Here is a 21,857-nt window from a genome sequence, read left to right on the forward strand (position 1 = left end):
AGTATTGGCACCAATTGACTCCAAATGAAAGGGCTAACTGTAGGGAAATCAACTGCCATTTCCAGGAGGTAGGAAAGGCTGGACATTTAAGGCCAGCCTAGCATTTTAAACTTGGAAAGCAAAGAAGCGAAGCACACAAAGCACACTTCCCATGGTCGGACTAACAAGAACAGGAATCCATCTTTCATGTCTTCTCTTCCTAGAGTTTTGAGAAAAACATATTTCAGAAGAAAAAAAATTGAAAAGTAGTTTTTGGTGCCATTTAACAAAAACAAGCCCTTCCAGGGAATCCATCTACTGTGAGTTCCACTATGTGGTTATTTTGTTCCTGTTCTCAATCCCATGGGACAACACGAAAATTGCTCATGAGGATTTAATGTCAGAAGTTGCAAAGCAAGAACTATGTGCAAAAACCCCATATGTATGTTTTCGGATTCTCTTCTGGAAGTGTAAAAGATGAAAAAAACCAACCAAACACTGAAGAGGTGAAAGAAAGGTGAAGTAATGAGCAGAAAAAGGGAAGAATAGTACAGCAATATCCATAGAAACCAAACTTAAGATGTTCCCAAATAAAAGAGGTCAGGTATTCAATGTAACACTCCTTCTACTAAGAGACAATATTGTATTTATGGTTAGTTTCCTAGCTACTGCAATATCAAACTCCTGTTCCATGATGAGCTTCCAGAAAACCCTGTTACAGTAAGTACCCAATATCAGCATATTTCCAGCTAAATGAATAATACAAAATGCTGAAAATTGTTAAGCCATTTACATGTTCCAGTCATTTGGAGAGGAGGTGGCAGTTATGTTGTAAAAAAAATATAACAATGTGCCAGGAAATACTAATTGCTTCCCTCTAAATGTCTAGAAATAGCTTGTATTTTTTTTTTCTTGAAAGAAGCTAAACTTATTACTTTGTACTTACCTACTATTCAAATGAGAAAGCAGTCTTGATGTTCACACCATGTGGTTATGAAGTAAAAAATAAAAATAAAATAACAGAAATGGCATTAAGTCTGCTTCAGACTAACAAGAATCTTTAAATACTAATTTCAAGAACATCTGACTATAAGTGTATTGGAACAAGAAATATGAAAATTTTGTATGTGTGATAAAGTGACCACAAACTTTGCAACACCATAAGTAATGAAATGTCTGATTGTGAACAATTTTACAATCTCCTTAAATTTTTCACATCAAATTCAGGAAATATTTGAGTTCCTAATTCCTATTAAGTACTTTAGATCCTTACCAAACTAAGATCCTGAGCCAAAAAAGAAAAAGCTCAGGAAAAGAAAAAGAATGCAAGCTCCTGAGCCCCAAACAAAGCAAGATGTGGTCCCACAAAGAGCCTTGGGGTGCAAAGGCTGAAGACCTCACATCCCTCTACACATATCCACTACTGCAGAAAAAGTATGGCCTGAAAATCAGAAGCCACTCGAGGGATGAGGGAGCGACTTACATACTGTGCAGCATGTCAGCAAGGTGCAGGCGCTAGAACTCAGAACTTACATATTGCTGTGGGACCACAAAACAGAGACTTTCATCAGGGCAGTGAGATGCCAACCAGCCCCATGATTAGAGAATAGGGAGCCTTCAGCTAGTCCAAGGAAGCAGAGCTCTAGAAAACACCAAAGTCAATCCCACCTCCAACATTCATTCTCTCACTACCCAGTGTGGAGTAGAAGAGGCTGCTAGTATAAGATCAATGTAATAGGAGCTGGGGTGGTGGAAGATGCTTTCTTAAGACACTCTGCTGATGGCTACCTCAGACTGGAGAACATTTGAAAGAGAAAGGCCAAATGCTACAAGTAGTTCTACATTTAAAACCTGGAAGAAGGGTCCTCAACTGATGAAATGGCTGTGAAATGGTAAAATGATCTTCAAGTCTTCTGAAAAACTTAATCCTCCCGTGGTTTCACCACCAACACGGAATGCAGAACAGAAAAGTGGCTTGAAAGTGGCAGAGTTGAGAAGCAAAGTGAAGATATTATCTAAATTCTGCAAAGAAAAAATTACTTTAGTTTCAAGCATTAGATGTCGTTTATATTCCCTCATTTCATGAGCAGACACATGGATTATCGCTTGAAAATCAAAACCACTGACATCAGATATGTAAAGTTCTCTTAAATCTCGGTTACAGTTGATACTCTCAGTTCCACTTCTAAAAGAAAAAACAAAAGAGACAACTAAAATTGAGACATTCATAGCATTCTGCTTTCCAAGAAGGTGTTCAGTCAATAACCTCTATAAGGAAATGAAAATGTAAGTGAAATTATGTCCAAATCTACATTTTTCAGAGCTCTGTTATTCTTAATTTAATTTTCATTGATTGGTTTGTTTGAAGTACACTTTCCCTGAACAATGAATCAAGTTTATTCTCTTATTTAAACACCCATACATTTTCTTTGCCTTTCTTTCATGTGTAACTCTGCCTCTATTCTGCTGTTTTCATTACTAACTAAGCTGACTGGCTGAGGAGAAAACAACTTTCCCTTCCTCATGAACTCTCATGTGCCTATCACCCTGTTGGAACCAAGCCAAACTTCTATTTTCATTATTCCATAATAATGATTCAAAAATATTATTATAAGATATTATTAGAATTCCCCAAATAAGAAGCCTTAGAAGCTTTGTATCCCACACTTTGCTTCTGCATCTCCATGGGGGTTTTTTGGTAACTGGCTTGGAAAAGAAAGGTCTTTTGTTTGAATGCAAGGTGCTTTTTTATGCTTTTTAATGCTAAAGGTGCATGCTGACATATTTTATCCCATTAAGGGATAATTTCACAGAAACGAATATAGGACTGAGTATCTAAAATTCTCAAATTGTTCAATGCTAGGATTTTAGTGCTTCTCTAAAGGCTTAGAAGCATATACTTCAATTTTTTAGGGATTTTGCTCACATAAAGCACCTAAATGTTTAGAATTCAGTAAGAACTAAACAGGATTTTGAGGCTATAAGCATTCATTTTTAAGGAATCTCTGTAGATGACAGCACAAATCTTCTGTAGTTCAAGTCAAACAAAGCAAACTTGCAGTAAAGATATGAAAGGGTAAATAATCAGGTGACAAACATATAGATTTGGGTCAGTTAATGCTCACCAAGCAGCTTCAACAACAAAAGATCTGACAAGCTTTACAATATTGATCATCTTAATGATGCGACTGAAATGTGAGTTCTAAGCCAGATAGGGGATATTTCAAAATACTAAATGAATTAATGTTATCTCTAAATAGACTACCTGACTGAACTGCTAGTACTAAACTGTAAGCATTATGTCTTATTAAAAAATTCTTTGCATTATGAAACAAACTGAGCTTTGCTAAGAGACAGGAAATAGCAGCCAATGAAGACTGCAATGATCTGGATGCAACTTAGTGAGATAAAGGCTAAAATGAGGTGGACTCCTTAAGAAGTCAGCGTAAGTATGCCTTCCTAAAAACATTGCTTTTCTTGAATACAACATGGTATAAACGCTTGACTTTTCTGCCTATATATCCAGAGGGACACAAACAAAGGCCTGCTTGAGGATCTAGATTCCAAGTTTGAGTTGGGTTAAGGTTGTCCAAAAGGCTTGGGAAATCTCCACTTTCAGAGATACTTAGAAAATGTCTAGACACGGTCCTGCCCAACTGGCTGTAGATGACCATGCTTGACAAGAGGCTTGGACAAGATGATCTTCAGTAGCCCCTTCCAACCTCTAACATTCTGTGATTCTGTATTTCCAGGAAAAAAATTGACTAATTCTTAGCTTCCCACTGTAGACTTAAAGGCAAAAGGATCCTAATTGTCACTTCTTAACCTTTTGTTTTACCGTATACATTCAGTTTTTCCCAAAACTATCTTATAATGAATTAATAAAATAATAACAAATCCATTCTCTTGGTGGAAAAATTGGGTTGGTTTTGCCTCTGAATGGGTCCTTTACACAGAAATCTGGAAAGAAAAGGATGTTTCTTGTGTCCTTTTGCCCCAAGTATGTGCTTTGAACAGCTGTAGCGATGCCATCAGATAAGACAGGCAGCACCTGCTTTCAAAGGGAGAAAGTTTCCACAACCAAAACAGACCTGTTATCCATGGGAGGAGCAGTACTCTGAGATTTCAATGATTCATTATACTCCAGCTGGTGCTTTTTACAGATTGCAAATTAACTTATTTAATTATTCTGAAAAGGCCTCAGCTTTCATAAAGTTCCCCATTGTGTCAATACAATTATGGAGAACAGATTTATCTCATCATCATATTCCAAGAGTCATATTCCTATAAATCTGCGCTAAACACATTTTAACTTCATTTTTGCCACCTCACAGATCTACTTTCATTTCTTTGTTCTCCTCATAAAAACATAAAATACTTCTTAGGTTGTGAGACATTCCTTGCCATGCTGCCTACTTGCATTATTACCACTGGTATAGGCATGGAAGTACACCAGCACACTTAAGATGTCAAATTACATTTCTGAAGTACTGTTTGTCTGACACCCCTAAGCCTTAGAGAAAAAATGTTCAAATGACACACTGGGTTGCCCTTATGGATCTGAATGGAGAGAAAGACACCTATTTTTATCTGGGGGGATGGGGAAGCAAGAAGTAGGGAGGTAGAATGTCTTTATGCAGAAACATCACATCCCTAAGCACCTGAAAAAATAATCAGAACTGTTTTCCATGGCAACATCAAATTAAGAGTTGACTGCTGCCCAATGGAGAATACCCTGACCTTAGAAAAAGGAAGATAGAAAAAGCAAGAACTAGAAGATACTTCTCAGAGGCTGACAGCTCCTCTGCAATTGTCGTGCTTTTGTACTCCTTCCAAACACCAGCGGAGGAAAGTGATGACAGGACACAGCAATCTGTAACAGCAGCTCATTTAAACATGCCAACCTGAAAAAATAGCTTTTCCTTAAACATACCATGGTAACTTGGAAATTCTAGTCTGTAGTCCTCTACCTTAGTACCATGTCATAGGAACTAAAATGGTTGCTAAATGCTATTTACAACATACATAAACATTTCACACTATTTAATCTATCTTCTGGGGAGGGAAACAATTTCCCCTAATAGACTAATGTGTTTGTATCATTACTATTCAGTCAGATGTGGACTGCTGTTAACCCCACTAACAAGCCAGACTCTTTTATGAGGCTGCAGATAACATACCCGCTGAGGCAATCTTCAGGTTTTGGTCTGACCTTTCTGAAATCATCTGATTGGTTTCTCTTTGAAAATGAGCTTAAAAAATCTATTATCAATTATGTTCTCTCACCATTCCTTTTAATGTAAGGAGGTAGAGGAAACATCACAAGCTATATTACTTAAGTCATGATGGAGAGCTTTGCCCTTTCAGAAGTTTGAAATCCAATTATTCAGAAAATATTTTGACTGGCCATCATTTTTTCCTGCCATCATCAAAGCAGGACATAGCTGATCCTGTCTTTGCCTACCCGGAAAGTCCTGGGGAGTAAGATGAACACTCAGAGTTTCTGCCTCTCTCTTTTGAGCAAGAAATTCCCAAGCCGTGACTTACAGGGAAATGAAAAGGGAAGAGAAGGCTGAATTCTGTGGCCCAAAGCAAGGCTGCCAGTAAACTGTAGCTATGTAATGCTTATAATCAGTTTTACTTCAGCTGTCGAACTGGCTAGCTTTAGTTCTATAAAGCTCACAGTGAGAGGAAATAAGACTGAAGGGTTTTCATTCATAGTAATCTACAAAGGAAGTTGCTCCCTTTCTCCACGTGTACAACTAAATGCCTCAAAAAACACACCAAGTTAAGGAGTGAAGCAGGAGATAAAAAATTCTTGTTTTCTCTGGGTATTATTCCTAAAAAGAGAAACAAGTTGCTTCTTTGACACAGAACAGAATTTTGAGGACAGTATCCTGAAAGGTGAAACACAGCCCCAGGATAAAGTTAAAAATCAGGTTAATCACAGTGTGACTCAGAGGTCAGCATTTCCCTAAACACACAGACACATTGTGGTAGGGTGGCTGATTCATGTGCTACTGTGGAGCATAAAAATGGGAGGGAATTCCAAGGCATAGCAGAAGACGCTCCAATGTAAATGACCTATAAAAGGAAGAGTAACCTAATTCTAAAAAGCTACAGGGTCGAGAGAATCTGGTTTCAATTTTAGTTAGAGGACCAAGTAGTTCAGTAAACTCCTACCCACTGCATTAGAAGGGACTAACTTGAACCAATTTCATGGTGAAGCTAAGAAAGAAGGAACAAATACTTGGGACCAGTTTTGCTAAACATAAACCGTGGATAATTGATTTGGAACCTTCAAGAGTATCAGCTGGATACAACCAAGGTAATAAACATCTATCCTCTAAATTGTCATTCCTAAAATACACGCTTGGCAAAAAAAGGGTAGAACACTGCATTTATGCCTTCTTGGGCTGGAGCAACAGCCACAGGCTTTTCAGAGCTCTTTAACACAGCCTGCCAAGAAACAGTATGATCATTGATTTTATGAACTGATGAGAGTGAAGGAATTTGTCTTAGAGGACAGGTGCTTCAATCCATGAACCTATCAATTCATCAATGCTTTGTAAGAACCTTTATCTTTTCTTGTTGCTACAAAGCAAAGTGACAACCGAATGCTCAAATACTTCATATGCTTATTCTTGAAATTACATCAAGAAATTTCTATCCTCCTTTCTATGAAATTTTAATCTGAATCAAAGAAAGGCATGAAACTTTGATTTAATATGAGATTTGACTTTTTTTCTACCCATGGACTTAGTTGTCAGGACAATACTGTCAAGGTGAAAAATAACAGATAATTGCAAAAAGATTTGCTTCTCCTCCTCCACAGATGATTGACATACAGCCAAAAGCACCACCAAGGAACAGTGTCCTTGTTTTCAGAATGACAACTCAACAGTAAGTCAAATAAGGACCTTCCAGACACAGCACAGTCAGTGAATACTCACCACTCACTTTCATAAAAAACACATCTATCTGTAAGAACTCATACTACCAAGTAGCTTACTGGCAGCAAAGCATGCTTCTCCCCCTAAGTTAGGAACCTACAACTTTTTAATGTCTCTGAGGACAAAGAACTACTCAGGTGGAACAAAGAAATTTAGGCATCATTTCTTTAAAAAATGGATTCTCTGTTCTTTATCCTTCAGGTATATGCACATCTGTACTCTGTTCAACCGTATGTGGAGGGGGAATCAGGTATCACAGCTTCAAGGAGCTCACAAATTTCTCACGTCAGGAAAATAAAACTCTATGGGCAGTTTCTAATCATTCCTGAAGTCTCTGAAGGAGCGACTATTATTATTACAACTAGCAGATGGGAGAGGAAAGCTCTCACATTCGGGATGCAAAGCAGAGAATATAGAGCTGCAAAGTGAACCTTGGCTGAAGGACTCAAACTCTTCAGTTCTCAAGAGGCAGGATCAAATGCAGTCTTTTCCTTACTGCATGAGATTTTCTGGTGGTGGATTTTATGAAACACAAATATTCCTGTATCTGAAGTTGTTAATCAAAACAGAAGAAAGCCACAGAAAGGCTGGGGGTTTGAAATATTTTTATGAGGCTGCATTATTTTAAGCAGAACACCAAATCCAGAAATGAGGCTGGAGAAACGAGTGGAGGAGGAAAAGGATCTATATCTGCAGATTACTAGGTGCTAAGACCAGTCCTAGTAATCATCCTCAGCCCTAAAGAGCATACGTCTGGTGTGATATTAGGTGGTAAACCTGGGAAACCATAAAGATGGCTTGATGGATCTATAGTAGTTTCACTTGAAAGGATGAAATCCCACTTATTAGCACTTTTTTTCTTTACTTAGATTCAAGCTTCTTGTGCCTTTGTATCTCAGCAGTAGCCACCCTTTAGCTTCTATTCTCCACAGGCTAGAAAAATCTCAAAACTGGCACACAACACACAAGAAAGGTTTTTTTTTTAACTTGGAGCAGAATATGTCAGTGGTGTAGTGGCCCCTGTTTCAGGTGGGCCTTGCTTCTACAACCATCTTCCCATACACATCAACCACATATGCTCTACTACTAACATACATCATCAACTTGCTATCCCAAGGAGTATATCTATTGGGATATTCCCAAGGAATATCCCAACAGATATTCCATAAGGTACCAGTAACAATCTTTCTTTACTCAAAAGCAAGACAGAGCATTTGTCTCCAGTGGAACTATAATCATGAATGCACACTCAGCAGAAACAGTGCAAGTGGAAGACATCTAAAATCAGAACAGAATATCACATTTTAAGTCCATGAACAAACTTCAGTGTGACTAGGGTAATGAAAATTAACATCCTTTGCAAGGGGTGTTATCTGCCAGGGACAGTTTTCTCTGCCTATCTCACAATTAAAATTTAGAGTTCAGAGAATCTTTCAAAAATTAGAACACAGAAGTTGCAAGTGAATTGATCTTGTTTGCTATGTTTTGCTAATTGTGTTCTGCTTAATCTAAAATTAGAATATCCTCTCCAGACATTAGAAGTTTATAAATTTCTCCCGATAATATGCAGCCAGTTCTTCAAAACACCTCTTGGAAACTGAATCTCAAAAAGTTCTTTTAGTCTTAAATGTCATGTTTGCAATAGGTCGCATAAAATAGACACACAGACAATAAAAAAGTAAGAATAGTCATTAAATCACTTCTCTGTAGAGAAAGGTCTATTATACTAATTAAATACATAAACCATTAGAGCTTCTAGCTGAAGTCTAATGATCTCCCCATCAGTCAACATTACAAATTACAAATCTTTAGGCATGGCAATAAAGATGCTACTGTTTCAGTACAAAAGCAGTATGGTAAAGCCTCATCAAGTTTTCCACCAGGGAACCTTTCAAAAATCCCAAGTCATTAAGCAATTAGCTATACATCTTGATTTTAGAGATGCACTCAGCAGTGAACTTTCTCTCTCCTTTAGCCCACAGTGTTTGGACCTCATCTCCCAGAAAAGTATCTTCTCAGAGCCTGCAGAAGTCCTCCACTGCCGGATTTCCAAGCTCACACAGGGCCACCGATATCTTGAACTGAGCATGACTTACTACACATCACAAGTCAGAGAAACAGTGCTGTATGAGACTATCTTTTTTTTTTTTTAATCTTCTTTGACTGAAAGCTTTCCTGAATCCAATAGTATCAGACTCACAATATTTTATTATATGCCATAAAAAACATTCACAGTATCCACAGTCTCAATACGCTTTCAGAAACAACAGACATGCAGTCCCTTGGCCTGCCCTACCTTCCTGTTACACATTGCTTCCAACATTTTAGGCTTAAATACTGATTTTAAAATCTGTAGGGTGGTTAAAAAATACGCAATATGTCTTTAAGACATGTTCCAAATGCAAATACAAACCAGTTCTTACAAACTAGTATTTTCAAGGTTATAGAGTAACATTGTATATTGACAATTTTTTTCTGCAATTATTTTGTAAAATATGCATTGATTCTGATGGTTAAATATATAAATTCTGCATAAGCATCAAATTCTCAAGCACAATCCCATTAAAAATGAATTAAGTGTTCCACTCAAAACTTGGGGAAAAATAAAAGACTGTACACTGAAGACTCTCATATCTAGGTACAAGAAATAGTACAGGCAAGATGAAAGCTGTTCAGTTCCTTGCTATTGCAACATAGCCAGAAATTATTTGAGGAACTTACTGTTTTCCAAGCAGAATCTTGGAGAGATCCTGTTCAAAAGAAGTTCCTGTCGTAATCGAAGAACTTCAGCTTCCAGCACTTCCACTTTCCATTTCCATCCAAAATCTTGTTCGGATACAGTTCTGGCAAGGTACTCTGTGTATTCTTTGGAACTCTTCCCTGGTGGTTTTGAGTGGATAATTGCAAAAGCCAATGCTAGTTTTGATATTTTCAAATATGAAATTTGATTTTCTCTTCTGCCTTTGATTTCTATTGCATTAGAGAAACAGAAAACAAAAAGGTTATTTCACTATGACTCCATCAAGGAAAGGACACAAAATATTTTCTTGGCTTTGAAGACTCTTCAATAGTGAGACCAATTCTTTAATTTCTAGTGCATTCCTAAATCATCAAGAACAGAAATACAAGCATCTGTGCACAATGTGAGAGCAGAACATACATGAGCTGCACTCAGCTATAAAAATAAAATTCAGCCAGCATCTGAAAATAACTGTGGAAATAGTAAGCACTTCAAATAGGCTTATCCTAGCAAAATTTTTAATGCAAATGTTATCTCCTCTGAAGCAAGGATGAAGAAAAAATACTAACCTCAAAAAACCCACCCTGACACTCCCTCCCCCTCAAAAGAATTCTGACATGACAGAAGAACGCATGACAGAAGAATTCATTTGGGGTTACTTACACTTAAATGCAATACATATAATTTCTTGAAAGTGTACCAGAAGGTCTCAGTGCTCAAAAGATAAAACTTTGAGGTTGTGTCCGGTTTTGGACACCTGGTATTGCTGCCCTTGTAGTTTTAAGTCTATATTAAGCCTCAAGCCTGCAGAAAGCTAAGCAGACAACATCAAAGGCATGCAAGTGGCTAGTAAGGTAAGTGAAGACCATTTCATAAGCTTTGTTACAAACAGTGAGAATGGGGCAAAAGGCATTAAAAGAGTCAGAGAAATAAAATATTTAAATAGATGATTACATCATGAGCAACAGCACAGGGCCTAGGAGCAGAGAAGGAAAAAAATAAATTAAAACCAACTAATATTAACCAGCCTTTTTAATAGGCAAAGTTACTTTTTTCCTAATTCCACGCCATTTTTATTCAGTTGTTTGATGTATTCTTTTCCTCAAATAATATCACTCCCAAAATAATAATTCAAGGGAAAAAAATGACTTCCTACACTTTTTAACTGACCTTGACAGCTACAATTTTTTCACAATGCTTTTTTTTTTTCTTGTTATTCATCAAAGCTACAGGTTAAGCACTAATAAGTTGTGTTGAACAGCTCTGAAATATTCACAGCACAGGTTTGAAAAAGGTATTTTAGATCATCCTTTTACCAGATTATCTGCTATCACTAAGCTAATTTCTTCCTCTGGTTGTACTTGATTTTAGATAGTAAGTCATAAATCATCATATATTCATTTATCCATCAGGGGCATTTACATGTTTTTTATGTATTTCTTTCACCTTTCAAATACTTCTGAAATACATAAACAATCCCTGTGCATTCCTTGCACATTGTCCATTCAGACACAGCAGCCAGTTAACACTTCAGGTACTATAGAGCACAAAGGACAAGAGTGAAAATTTCCTTGGGATTAATTTACCTAGAGCTATATTTTAAACTACTCTTCTCCACTTGAAACACTCAATTTCTGCCATGTGTCAGGGCAAAATCACCTAATCTAAGCCACCAGTGCATTCTTAAATTAAATAGTAAACATTTAGAAACTGAACTATACTATATATATCCCTTTCTTAAAGCAGTTATATGTTAACTGGTACTTTTGCAAAATTTCTGATAAAGAAAATCTATTTCATACCACTTTTCAATTCATATCTAGAATTACAGTGAAAAGCAAAGTTGATTCTTTTAATCTCAAAGGATTACCACCTCTCTGGGACAGGTAACTGGTGTAAAACTCTTGCTTGCCTTATACATCAAAGGAAATGTTTACAAATACAAAAGTATACAAGTGAACTGCCTTCAAAGCTGTGAACAGAATGAAAACTGTAATAAAATTTTATAAAAACCACACTAAAAGAAGATTAAATAGTAACCGTAAAGTATTAAAAATATTTGGCTTTGAATCTGAAAGGTGCTTCCCAGATTATCTCACCAACAGAAATGTCACCCAGATGTTACTCAAACAGGGTCTGTCAAACTCTATTCTTACAAAGTCCCTGTGCAGAGCAGAACAATAAATTAGGGCAGGCAGAAAAATGGCTTACACTGCTCGTTTAACATTTTGGTACCTCCAGAGACCACTCTGCCAAAGCTTTCTGATTCATCTTTCTTTTAAGAACAAACATATATTTACTTTCTGCTTCATAACAGAATAACTAATACTGCTTTGCCACTATTTGTTTTTTCCTTTAAATTACATTTGCAGAAATTGCAAAATGACCAGCATTCCAGTATGGGTGGGAAGTGGTTTTTATGCCAGCATTTCATGAATGCTCAGGTGCCTTTTATATCAGAGTCACCACCAATGCATTATTTATTGCATTCTATTTCTCCTTACAGGACATACAATTACAAAGAAAATACAAAGAAAATACAAAGTTTGCTCTCTGACCACTGACCAGTATGAAATGCTACTTTGATTTTTTGACCACCCATTACCAAAATAAAGAGAGTCACTTTTTCATTTCATCTGGAAAACGACCACTGTGTTTTAAGCACAACAAAAACCTTACTGCACAAGGTAACAGTACAATGGAGACAAGTAAAAGAATCTTTCAACTGCAACATTCCTAAAGTAGATGTATTTTCTAAAGTAGATGTATCCTTAGTAAGTCAGATAAACCACACAAACCATTAATTAATTTTGATTTGAGAATCTTAAATAGCATTCCACTTTAAAAATTTAAACATACATTTAATTAATGAATTAATGCAATTTGGAGCTTGAGGAAAGCCTTTTCCTCTTTAACATCTTATACAAACTTACTTCTACAGTAGGAGTGCCTTACTGTGAATGAGTTTAGGGAGATATTCTTACTCTGGAGAAAAAAAAAAAAATCACTGCTTTTCTGGAAAAATTACATGTAAAGATGCTGTTAGAAAAAAAACCCACCAGCAGGACAGATCACAGAACACAGCTGGTTCCTAGGAACAAGTCACAGCACAGCTTTTGGAGAAGTCATTCTGTTGGATCACAAAATCTCTTGTTTAAAAACAGATAATTAATGACAAACAGCAATCTTCTTGGAAGCATTTCGAGAAAGAATGGATGTCCTAAAGATTTTATGGAGAATAAACAGCTTTCACTTGCTTTCTATTACTGCCACTACCACCATCTCTCTTCATTCCTTTTCTGATTAGAAAAAGAGAAGTTTGTGTATCAAAAAGCATAAGTTCTAAGAGTTGATTGAGGTTTTTCACCATTCCCCTAAAGGGACAACTGCTCTCTCAGAAATTACTATGTAAGTCTTCTAGAAAAAAACACACCGGATGACACTATTAGAAATATGGGGATGCTGGCCAACTGTGCATTAGCAAAAATTGCACAGCAATCTGTTGCTCTCAGGAAGTGCTGAACCACCAAATATATTCTACTGAAAGCATATTGGCAGCTACAGAGTTTTATCAATAAAGTTTTTGCTCCTATCAGCACAGAAATTACACCACTGGTCAGACAGAAAAAAGTTTTAAAACCAAACCAAAGAGTTTCCTTGACTGAGAATAGTGCCCGACCAAGAGCAGAAAGGAGTCCCCCATCCAATTCTAGGTGCTAATGCCAAAATATGCCTGACATAAAGTGTCAGATTCAAGAATTATACAAATCTCCAATCCTGTGATTACTCAGTAATAGGAGAGAACCAGTAATCCCTTGCAAATTCTGATGGAAGCAGGGCTCAGCACCCTAACAAGAGATACCACCAGGTGACAGGTGCCCTGTGCAAACCCCTTAATCCACAAACTGATACTGGAAGACCACTCAGAGAACAGGATGGATTAACAACACTGTTGAACAGATTTCCAACACAAGAATGACATTCCATGCTTCCAGCTCTCATGCAGAGAGAGGGTACTGAGAACCCACAGACCTGCTGAGATCCTAGCCATGGAAGGCTGCTGAGCAATTATCTACCGGCTGAAATAATTACAAAAGAAGAGATGAACTGCCCTGTATAGCTCTGTGTAACATAACCAAAGGGAACTGACATGTGGTGCAAGATCCATTGAAGACCTTTGATATAAGCAGGAAACAGGATAAGAGAAAGAACCAGGATAAATCTGATTCATAAACACTACCCTAATCCACCAATCTGCCAGTGCACTTTTGCAGGTGCTTTTGATGCAGCAGCTCATACAGAGAGTTTGAAATGTTAAAGGTTAATGACTCAAAGAATCGGCCATTTGCAGAAGAAGGTGAATCCTCAGCTGTAGAGGTTTTAAGAAGTCTTTCAGGGATGTTTATGGGTAAAGGAGGTGAACTTTATATACTTTACTTTTCCGAGAGGCACATAGGTAGGTTCTCACTGACGTTAGAAACACGTAAGTCACAGAGAAATAGGGGTAAGGTAGGTGAGCTATGCTATGATTTAAATTAAAGGATACCTCAAACCAAACCCCAAACCTAAATTCACTTGGAATAATTCAACACTGGAGTAATACTCAATATATTATTAGAATTATAGACCTTAGGTGTGATTTCCAAATTTGGCCATGAAATTTATGGCTAATAATGGAGGAACCTGCTGCAAATGTCATAGACAAAACCTTATTGATTACGTCAGGATACTCATTTGTTATTCAAACTGCTATCATATGAATTAAAAAAATAATTACAAAAATTATTAGTATAAGATACAAAATAGACTGTAATTCATATAACTTCCAGGACATTCCAGAGCTCGGTTTTCTCCACATGTGAAATTTTTATTTAAAAATAAGACGATTTTTCAGGACTGAAACAAATTGCTGTTCACCACTACTACACAGCTAAGAATCTTCAGACAGCCCTAAAAATAAAAAAAAAAATGCTTTTCCTTCTAAATTTAAGAGTATGGTCTGTCCTTAAAGGTACAAACAATCAAGGAAAAACTGTTCTGCTGCCATGATGTTACTTTAACTAGTCTGTCAATTACACAGTGCAAATAAAGGTGAAAAAATTACCCACATCTTTGTAACCTCATCTGCTTTATACAATAGAAACCAAGATATTGACTCATTATGATGGAGCACAAAATACTGCAATTGCTGTAGCGGAATTGGGCTGAGCTCAGAGACATATGGCCGCAACATTAAGCAACAATAAACTTGATTAAATTGGTATGCCTAACACAATGACATTTGTGTATATTATAAACAATGATAATGGGACAGCTACACAATCAAGATGAACTGAAGTATGCCTCCAATTACACAGCTTTTATTGTAAAAATGTATATCAAACCAAGGCTACTCCATGGTGTCATCTTTAAACAACCTATGCTCAAATATACAAAGAAATGTAATGTGGACATAGTGAGAGAAGAACTTGCTTTTCCTTCAGCAAGCCTAACAATAACTCCAGCATATCTTTTTCAAATGAACTCAAAATGTTAAAACAATACTGAAAATGATAAATACTTAAAGTACTTTATGTCAAAAGCACAAGAAAACTTATATGTAGCATGGTTTATTTCTTCAAGCTCTAACTTTTAAATAATTTTAGCTTCTAAAATCAAATCTTCCAAATTCTCCAAATCCAAGTAACCTGAATGAGTTAAAAAAAACATTTTAGAACTTACTAATGTTCCCCAATTACAACCATTTCAGAGAATTTAAGAACATAGGCAAACATAATCCCTCAGGATTTCAGTAACATTTCTGGTGTAGGATTTATCTCTTCTTAACTACAGAAACCTACAGTTTAGATGGCTACAACTGAGTTAACTGTCTGGACTTCTTTTATTATCAATGGGCAGAAACAGAGATTTCTAATGTTAAAAATAAGCCAATTCATTTTGTACATTTTGTGGTAAAATCATGACCCAGAAACATTTGTTTCCCCCCATGAACTACAAAGAGTGTTAAGATGACTACATCAGATGCACACACATGTACTGTGGACAGCCAGCTGCACTGAGATGAGCTGGTGCACCACAGGCAGCTAAAGCTGAGACCTTCAAAGACCTATTTAAGGTACCTAACTAACAAGAGAAATTTTGCAAGGCTGAGAGCATCACCCCTTAAAAGAAATTTGTAATTCCAGATCTTTTTGATACTTCTGGGGGAGGGGGGGGAAGCTTTCTGGAAAAAAACCCAGAAGTCATGAAAAAAAGTTTGTGAGAATAAACTTGAGAACATATTACAATGCACAAAATAGAAGACAGGTGCAAATTAAAGACATGAGAAACTTCAAGTATGTTTGGAATTATATGAGCATAAAAAATTTGTTTGGCTCCTCCAAGTTTCTTGGCCTCACTCTTCAACAAGATCATTTGAAAACAGTAATTTAAGCTGAGTTTTATGGTACTTTAAAATTGTGTATATATTCTCCCTACAAGCTGAGAGTTCCCCCTTTTGCACTCCTTTTTCTCCTCCAATAGGAGAAAAAAAATCTTTTTATGCATCACTCACAACAATATATAGTGAATCTGGCACACATACCATTACCATCTTTCTCTTTACTATTCTGACTACTAAAAACACTAATATGTTTCCAGAATAGGGAATTTATTCTATAAAATCTGCTGTTCAGAAATTAAACTATAACACAGTGGTGTAAATTTATCTATTCTTATGTCAGCACAGATTTCTTCCACTACCAAAACAGAACTGTATTCACTTCATCAGCTGGGTTTAAATCCATTTAGTTTGGGAACTGAGTATGCACTTTTCATTATAGTTTTATGCGATGAAATTTATGAAACCATGAAATTCAGACCTTTATTCTTTTACAAAGTTTCATAAATGCTAGTTATAATTACATAAAGAGTAAATTTACAGTTGGCATTTGGGACTGTGCAAAACAATCCCAGCCTTTATGTACTGCCAAGTTGCAACAAGAAAGCAGCCTTTATCTCCCTGGTTTTACCTATTGCAATGACTGTATTAGCTTTTGAATGCAGAATTTCAAAGCAGAGTTCAAAAAAAGGCAATAATCAAGAATTTGGAATTTTATACGAAAACTATTTTGCATATATCTTCTTCCCAAGTTAAAATATAGTGACTAAAATATCACCATAATTTCCTTTTCAGTTTCACACTTCCAGCCTTAACCTGAACAGTTCAGTTTCCCCAAGTTTTTAAATCTACAAGGTCAGTGTCTTTCAGTGATACTGATTCATTCAAGTAACCTTCCAGAATGCACCCACTGTATTTTAAAAACCTTGATTTTGGGCTTCTCACAGAAATTTCATATTGGCAGAAAGAAAGATGAGATTGTTCAGAAGAAAGGAAATGTTTGTAATAGAGGACAAGGAAAAGAGAGAATACTGCTAGGAATCCAGTACTCTAAAAAGCATATAGCGTACAATAAATAGTGAATCTTACATATACTATAGACACTAAAGTAACTATAACAACATTTAAATATGTAGTGTCTAAATATTAACTTATGAAGCACTGGAGGTTGTAAAAAGACACTGAAGAGACTTGCCAAGCATTCACAGCCAATTCCATAGACAAATACTTTTTTACAAAATAATTTGGCTCAACTAGTTTTTTTTAAATTAAGGCAACATCTAAGCTCCAAAGATGATCAGAAGGCTGGAGCACCTCTCCTCTGAACACAGGTTGAGAGAGTTGATGTTGTTAAGCCTGGAGAAGAGAATGCTCCAGGGTGCCTATCAGCACCCAAAGAGTATTACAAGAAAGCTTGAGAGGGACTTTTACAGGGGCAAGACAAGAGGGAATGAGTTTAAACTGAAAGAGGGCAGATTTAAATTAGATATTAGGAAGAAATTCTTTACTCTCAGGGCAGTGAGACGTTGGAACAGATTGCCTGGAGAAGCTGTTGATGCAGCTTGGTTTTAGCTGGGACATTTTCTTCTTAGTAGCTGGTAGAAAGCTGTGAGTTTTGGATTTAGTATGAGAATGATCTCAATAACATCCTGGTATTTTGGCTGATGCTATGTAGTGCTTACCCTAAGTCAAGGGCTTTATAAAGTCTCATGCTCCACTACTGAGGAGCTGCACTGAAAGCTGAGAGGTGAGCAAGGCCAGGACAGGTGACCCAAACTGGCCAAAGGAATATTGGGATCTCTGTTCAGAAATGGGCTGGGCATTGGTTATCAGGAGTTGAGCAACCATGTTCATCACTTGTTTCTCTTGGGTTCTTTACTCTCTCTTCCTTTCCTTTTGACAATTCTTCTTATTAATCACGTTATTAGCATACTTAGTATCACAATTATAGTATTTTATTTCAATTATTAGATTATTCTTATCTCAACCCATTAGATTTACATTTTCTTTATGATTATTCCCGCTGGGGTGGGGGGACTGAACAAAAGGCTGTGTGGGACTTAGTTGCCAGCTGGGGTTAAACTCCATCCCTGGAACCGTTCAAGACCAGGATGGATGGGATTTTGAGCAACCTGGTCTACTGGAAGCTGTCCCTGCCCATGGCAGGAGGGTTGCAACTAGATGATCTTTAAGGACCTAGAACTCTAGGCCATTCTGTGATAATACAAAATTAATTATTACTTTCTTCTGTCAATCAATGAGAGAAATGCAAGTTTAAAGCCTTATGATTTCTAAATTCCTAGGCTCAGAGTGATCAGAAACTGTTGTTTCAATTCACTGACATTGGAAACAATCAGTTAAAAATATTGGTAACTTTGATAATTCTTTGATACTCTATTATATCTGCATATTCACACAACTTTTTTTTAACAGAGCACTAACAACATTAATTGAATCCCAGCATCCATCCAACAAACTTCACAATAGTATCTCTCCTTACGACTCAGGTGAAATGGACAACTTCAGATTTGTAACTAATGGAGCCAAGTAATTAATAGCTGGTTCTTTATTATTAATAACCAAACCATAACTTTCACGAGAAGGCTCCCATTTCCTCCCAAATAAATTCAGCCTTTCCTCAGGAAACCACTCTGATCACCCGAGGCTGCCCACGTAAGGCCTCCCGCACGGAGACGAGGCAGGTGTCCCAGGGGAACTAGGTGGTTGTTCCAGGGGAACCAGGAGAACCAGGGGGCTGTCCGAGGCAGCCTCTGCACAGGAGGGATGTCCCCAAAGGCCACTGACACCGCGGGCTGGGGGCATCTCCCGGGCCGGTGCTCCCCGCTCGGAGCTTCCCTCAGAGCCTCCCCGGAAGCCCCGAGGGCCCCGCGCTCGGACCCACCTGCAGCGGCGCCGCGGGGGCCGCGCCCCAGCTCCATGGCCCGGGCTCGGAACGAGAGTTCTCCGCCCCAGCTGCGGTCAGGCATAGCCCCGGCCCCCGGCGCAGGGCTGGCAGCTCCTTGCTGCCGGCCCTTCACTCCCACTCGCGTTTATCTGGACCGAACGCGGCTGTTCCTGCGGGAGCCGGCAGAGCCCCCGGACGCGCGGGCCTCGCTTCCCCCTGCCGGGGCTGGCATGAGAGGGAAGCGCGAAAGCCAGCTGGCTGCAAAGGCCGCCTCAGTGGGGAAGGTGCAGGAAGGGGGAAGCCGTGGGACCCCGCAGGAGACATCTGAAGGCCCCTGGTGCCCGGGAAGGAAGGGAGCGGAGCTGTGGGCAGGTTTTTAGGGAGCGGGGCCTGCCTGTCCCTGCCCTGGAATCCGGCTGCACGCTGGGCCTGCTCAGGGTCCGGATAGCAGAGCTCACCATCGCCTGGGTCACCCGAAACCACCCCCCACGCTTTTACATTTCCTATTGCTGTCAATTCTGTGAAGGTCTTTCAAAGTGTTTTGCTGATTAACTTATGCCTTTTTAAACTTTTCTTACCTAAAACAGCCCCATACTAGCCACTGTGCAGAAAATTAACTGTATCCCAGCCAAAACCAGCACAATATCATAAGAGGAAATGGAATCATGAAACTTCTTTAACAGTGCATTGGAAATAGAAGCTGCCTTTTAGTGGGAACTCTGTGAACCAAGCTCACCAGTTAAGAAATTATCTTTGTATGAAAAACTATGTTCTCTACACAAACTGATCTGAAAAGGCTGTCATAAGCCTTCTTGGCCAGAAATGGAATCTATAGAGGCATAGAATCAGAATAATTTTGACTGGAAAAGACCTTTAGGATCATTGCTCCCTACCATTAACTCAGCACTTCATGTCCACCATTAAATCATGTCCATCAGTGCCACATCTAAATGACTTCTAAATACTTTCTGGGACGGTGACTCCACCACTTCCCTGGGCAGCCTGTTCTAATGCTTGACAGCCTGAAGAAATTTTTACTAGTACTTGGTTGAGGAGGCTGAGGAGGGAGGACAGGAGAGGTAAAAAATAAGTAATGAAGTCAAATGCATTAAGTGCAGTTAGGCTTATCACAATACATCAAGTTTTTAAGTAGAGGGTGGTCAATTTTTCTTGAGACAGAAGTATTCAGCTGTGACAAGTAATACACACTTTTATAATCCTCATCTCCATTTCTTAGATGCTTCTATCTAAGCAGCATTATTTTTATAATGCTCTTTTCTTCAAAAAACTTATTTTTTTATCAATATACATAGTGGAAAATTTCTGAGCTAATATACATTTTCTTTTTTTTTCTTTATTTTGAAAGATTTACCTCTGAACTACAGAAAACTGTTAACACACTGTTTCATTTTAGACTTCAAATGATAGAAGTGAATTAGATAGAGTAAGTTGGAGAGCATTTTAATTCTGACAGCACTACTTATTTCTCAGTGAAACTCAAGGGAAAAAAATAACAAAACATTCTCCAGTCTTCTATAATTGACATATCAGCAGCTACCCTACCATTTTCTGTTCCTCTTTTGTGCATGTAAGTGATGCAGATGCTTTGCAAAGTGGACACTCATTATATAGATTGGAACATCCATGTTTTCATTTAATCTTTTCAGCTGAGACTGAAATAAAAAATTCAGGGACATCAGTGCTTTTGCCTGCAAACCTGTCGCCTATATGCAGAAAGCTAAATCTAAAAAGTAGAATTAGGTAAGGGCAGCATTAGTACTGTTCTAAAAAAGAAAGTGGCTTTGCTTTTTCTGAGAGTACCAGTTCTGCTTGTAATTATAGTAGCGGGAGCTAGTAGTAGTTAGAAGGAATGTTTCTGAAACTTGCAAGTTTAAGTAACTTGCAAAGTTACTGTGCACCACTTTTCAGAATACCAACCAAAGTACAACTTACTCATAGGTTTGCTTTTAAAATTAGTTGAAGAATCCCAGTATTTTCAAGGTGTAAAAATGCTGGTGCACCCCCACCATTAAGAGACCATCTCTAACAACTTCTTTATTCATCTGAAAGCAGCAAAATCTGGGCAAAATCAACTGCCAAATCACTGAGATGTGTATTTCTGTTCTATTGAAGAACACTTTTCAAAAATAATGTGTAGAATTTGCATTAACTTTTTTCAGTGAGTATTCCCACTGATTACATAGAATCATTAAGGCTGGAAAAGACCTTCACGATCATCAAGTCCAATCTTTGACCGATCGGGACCCTGTTAATTAGACCATGGCACTGAGTGCCACATCCAGTTATTTCTTGAACACCTCCAGGGAGAGTGATTCCAACCCCTCCCTAGGCACCCCATTCCAATGCCTGACCAACTTTTCAGTGAAGAGTTTCTTTGTGACCTCCAAGCAGCATAATCTAACATTACTTTTTCGTAAATGAACAATGTGTATGCTCACATGTATTGGTGTATGGTGCAAATTAATATTGTATCTGATAAATAAAAAATAAGCTATCTAATGACCAAACATGGGGTCATTAGTACTGAATGTAATCTCAAGTGAGACGACAGTGAAATGAAGCTTTGCTTTGAAATAAGCAGTTTGTAGTTTGTGAAGGAAGCTGATTCTACTAGTTGCACATAAATTATTTTGATCTTTTTGTGAATAAGTCTTTTGATCTCAAAAACAGTCAAATAATATCTTTGTGGCAAAAGGTAATACAAAATAATTAGCTACTTTTGTTATTAATTAAACATAAAAGCAGTGAGGTGTTTAATCACACTAGAGGTCATGGGTTCTCAGTTTTTTACTGAGAACTCATCCACATGCTGAATGATTTCAAACAACTGAGTGGTGAACCAAGAACAAACCCAAAAACCACAGGCTTCAATCAGTTATT

At 37.7% G+C, this 21,857-nt stretch overlaps 1 protein-coding gene across 1 annotated transcript in view; it reads right to left on the minus strand.

Annotated features, from left to right (window-relative positions):
- Positions 1 to 18,990, minus strand: part of MEI4 (meiotic double-stranded break formation protein 4) — a 65,607-nt gene extending 46,617 nt beyond the window's left edge. The window contains exons 1-3 of the mRNA XM_050972902.1: positions 18,954 to 18,990; positions 18,711 to 18,716; positions 9,654 to 9,902 (exon numbers count right to left, since the gene is read on the minus strand). Of these exons, the coding sequence (XP_050828859.1) occupies positions 9,654 to 9,902; positions 18,711 to 18,716; positions 18,954 to 18,990 (292 nt within the window). The remainder of the gene's footprint in view (positions 1 to 9,653; positions 9,903 to 18,710; positions 18,717 to 18,953) is intronic.
- Positions 18,991 to 21,857: the final 2,867 nt, after the last annotated feature.

Source organism: Serinus canaria, chromosome 3 (genome assembly GCF_022539315.1).
Source record: "Serinus canaria isolate serCan28SL12 chromosome 3, serCan2020, whole genome shotgun sequence".
NCBI lineage: Eukaryota > Metazoa > Chordata > Aves > Passeriformes > Fringillidae > Serinus > Serinus canaria.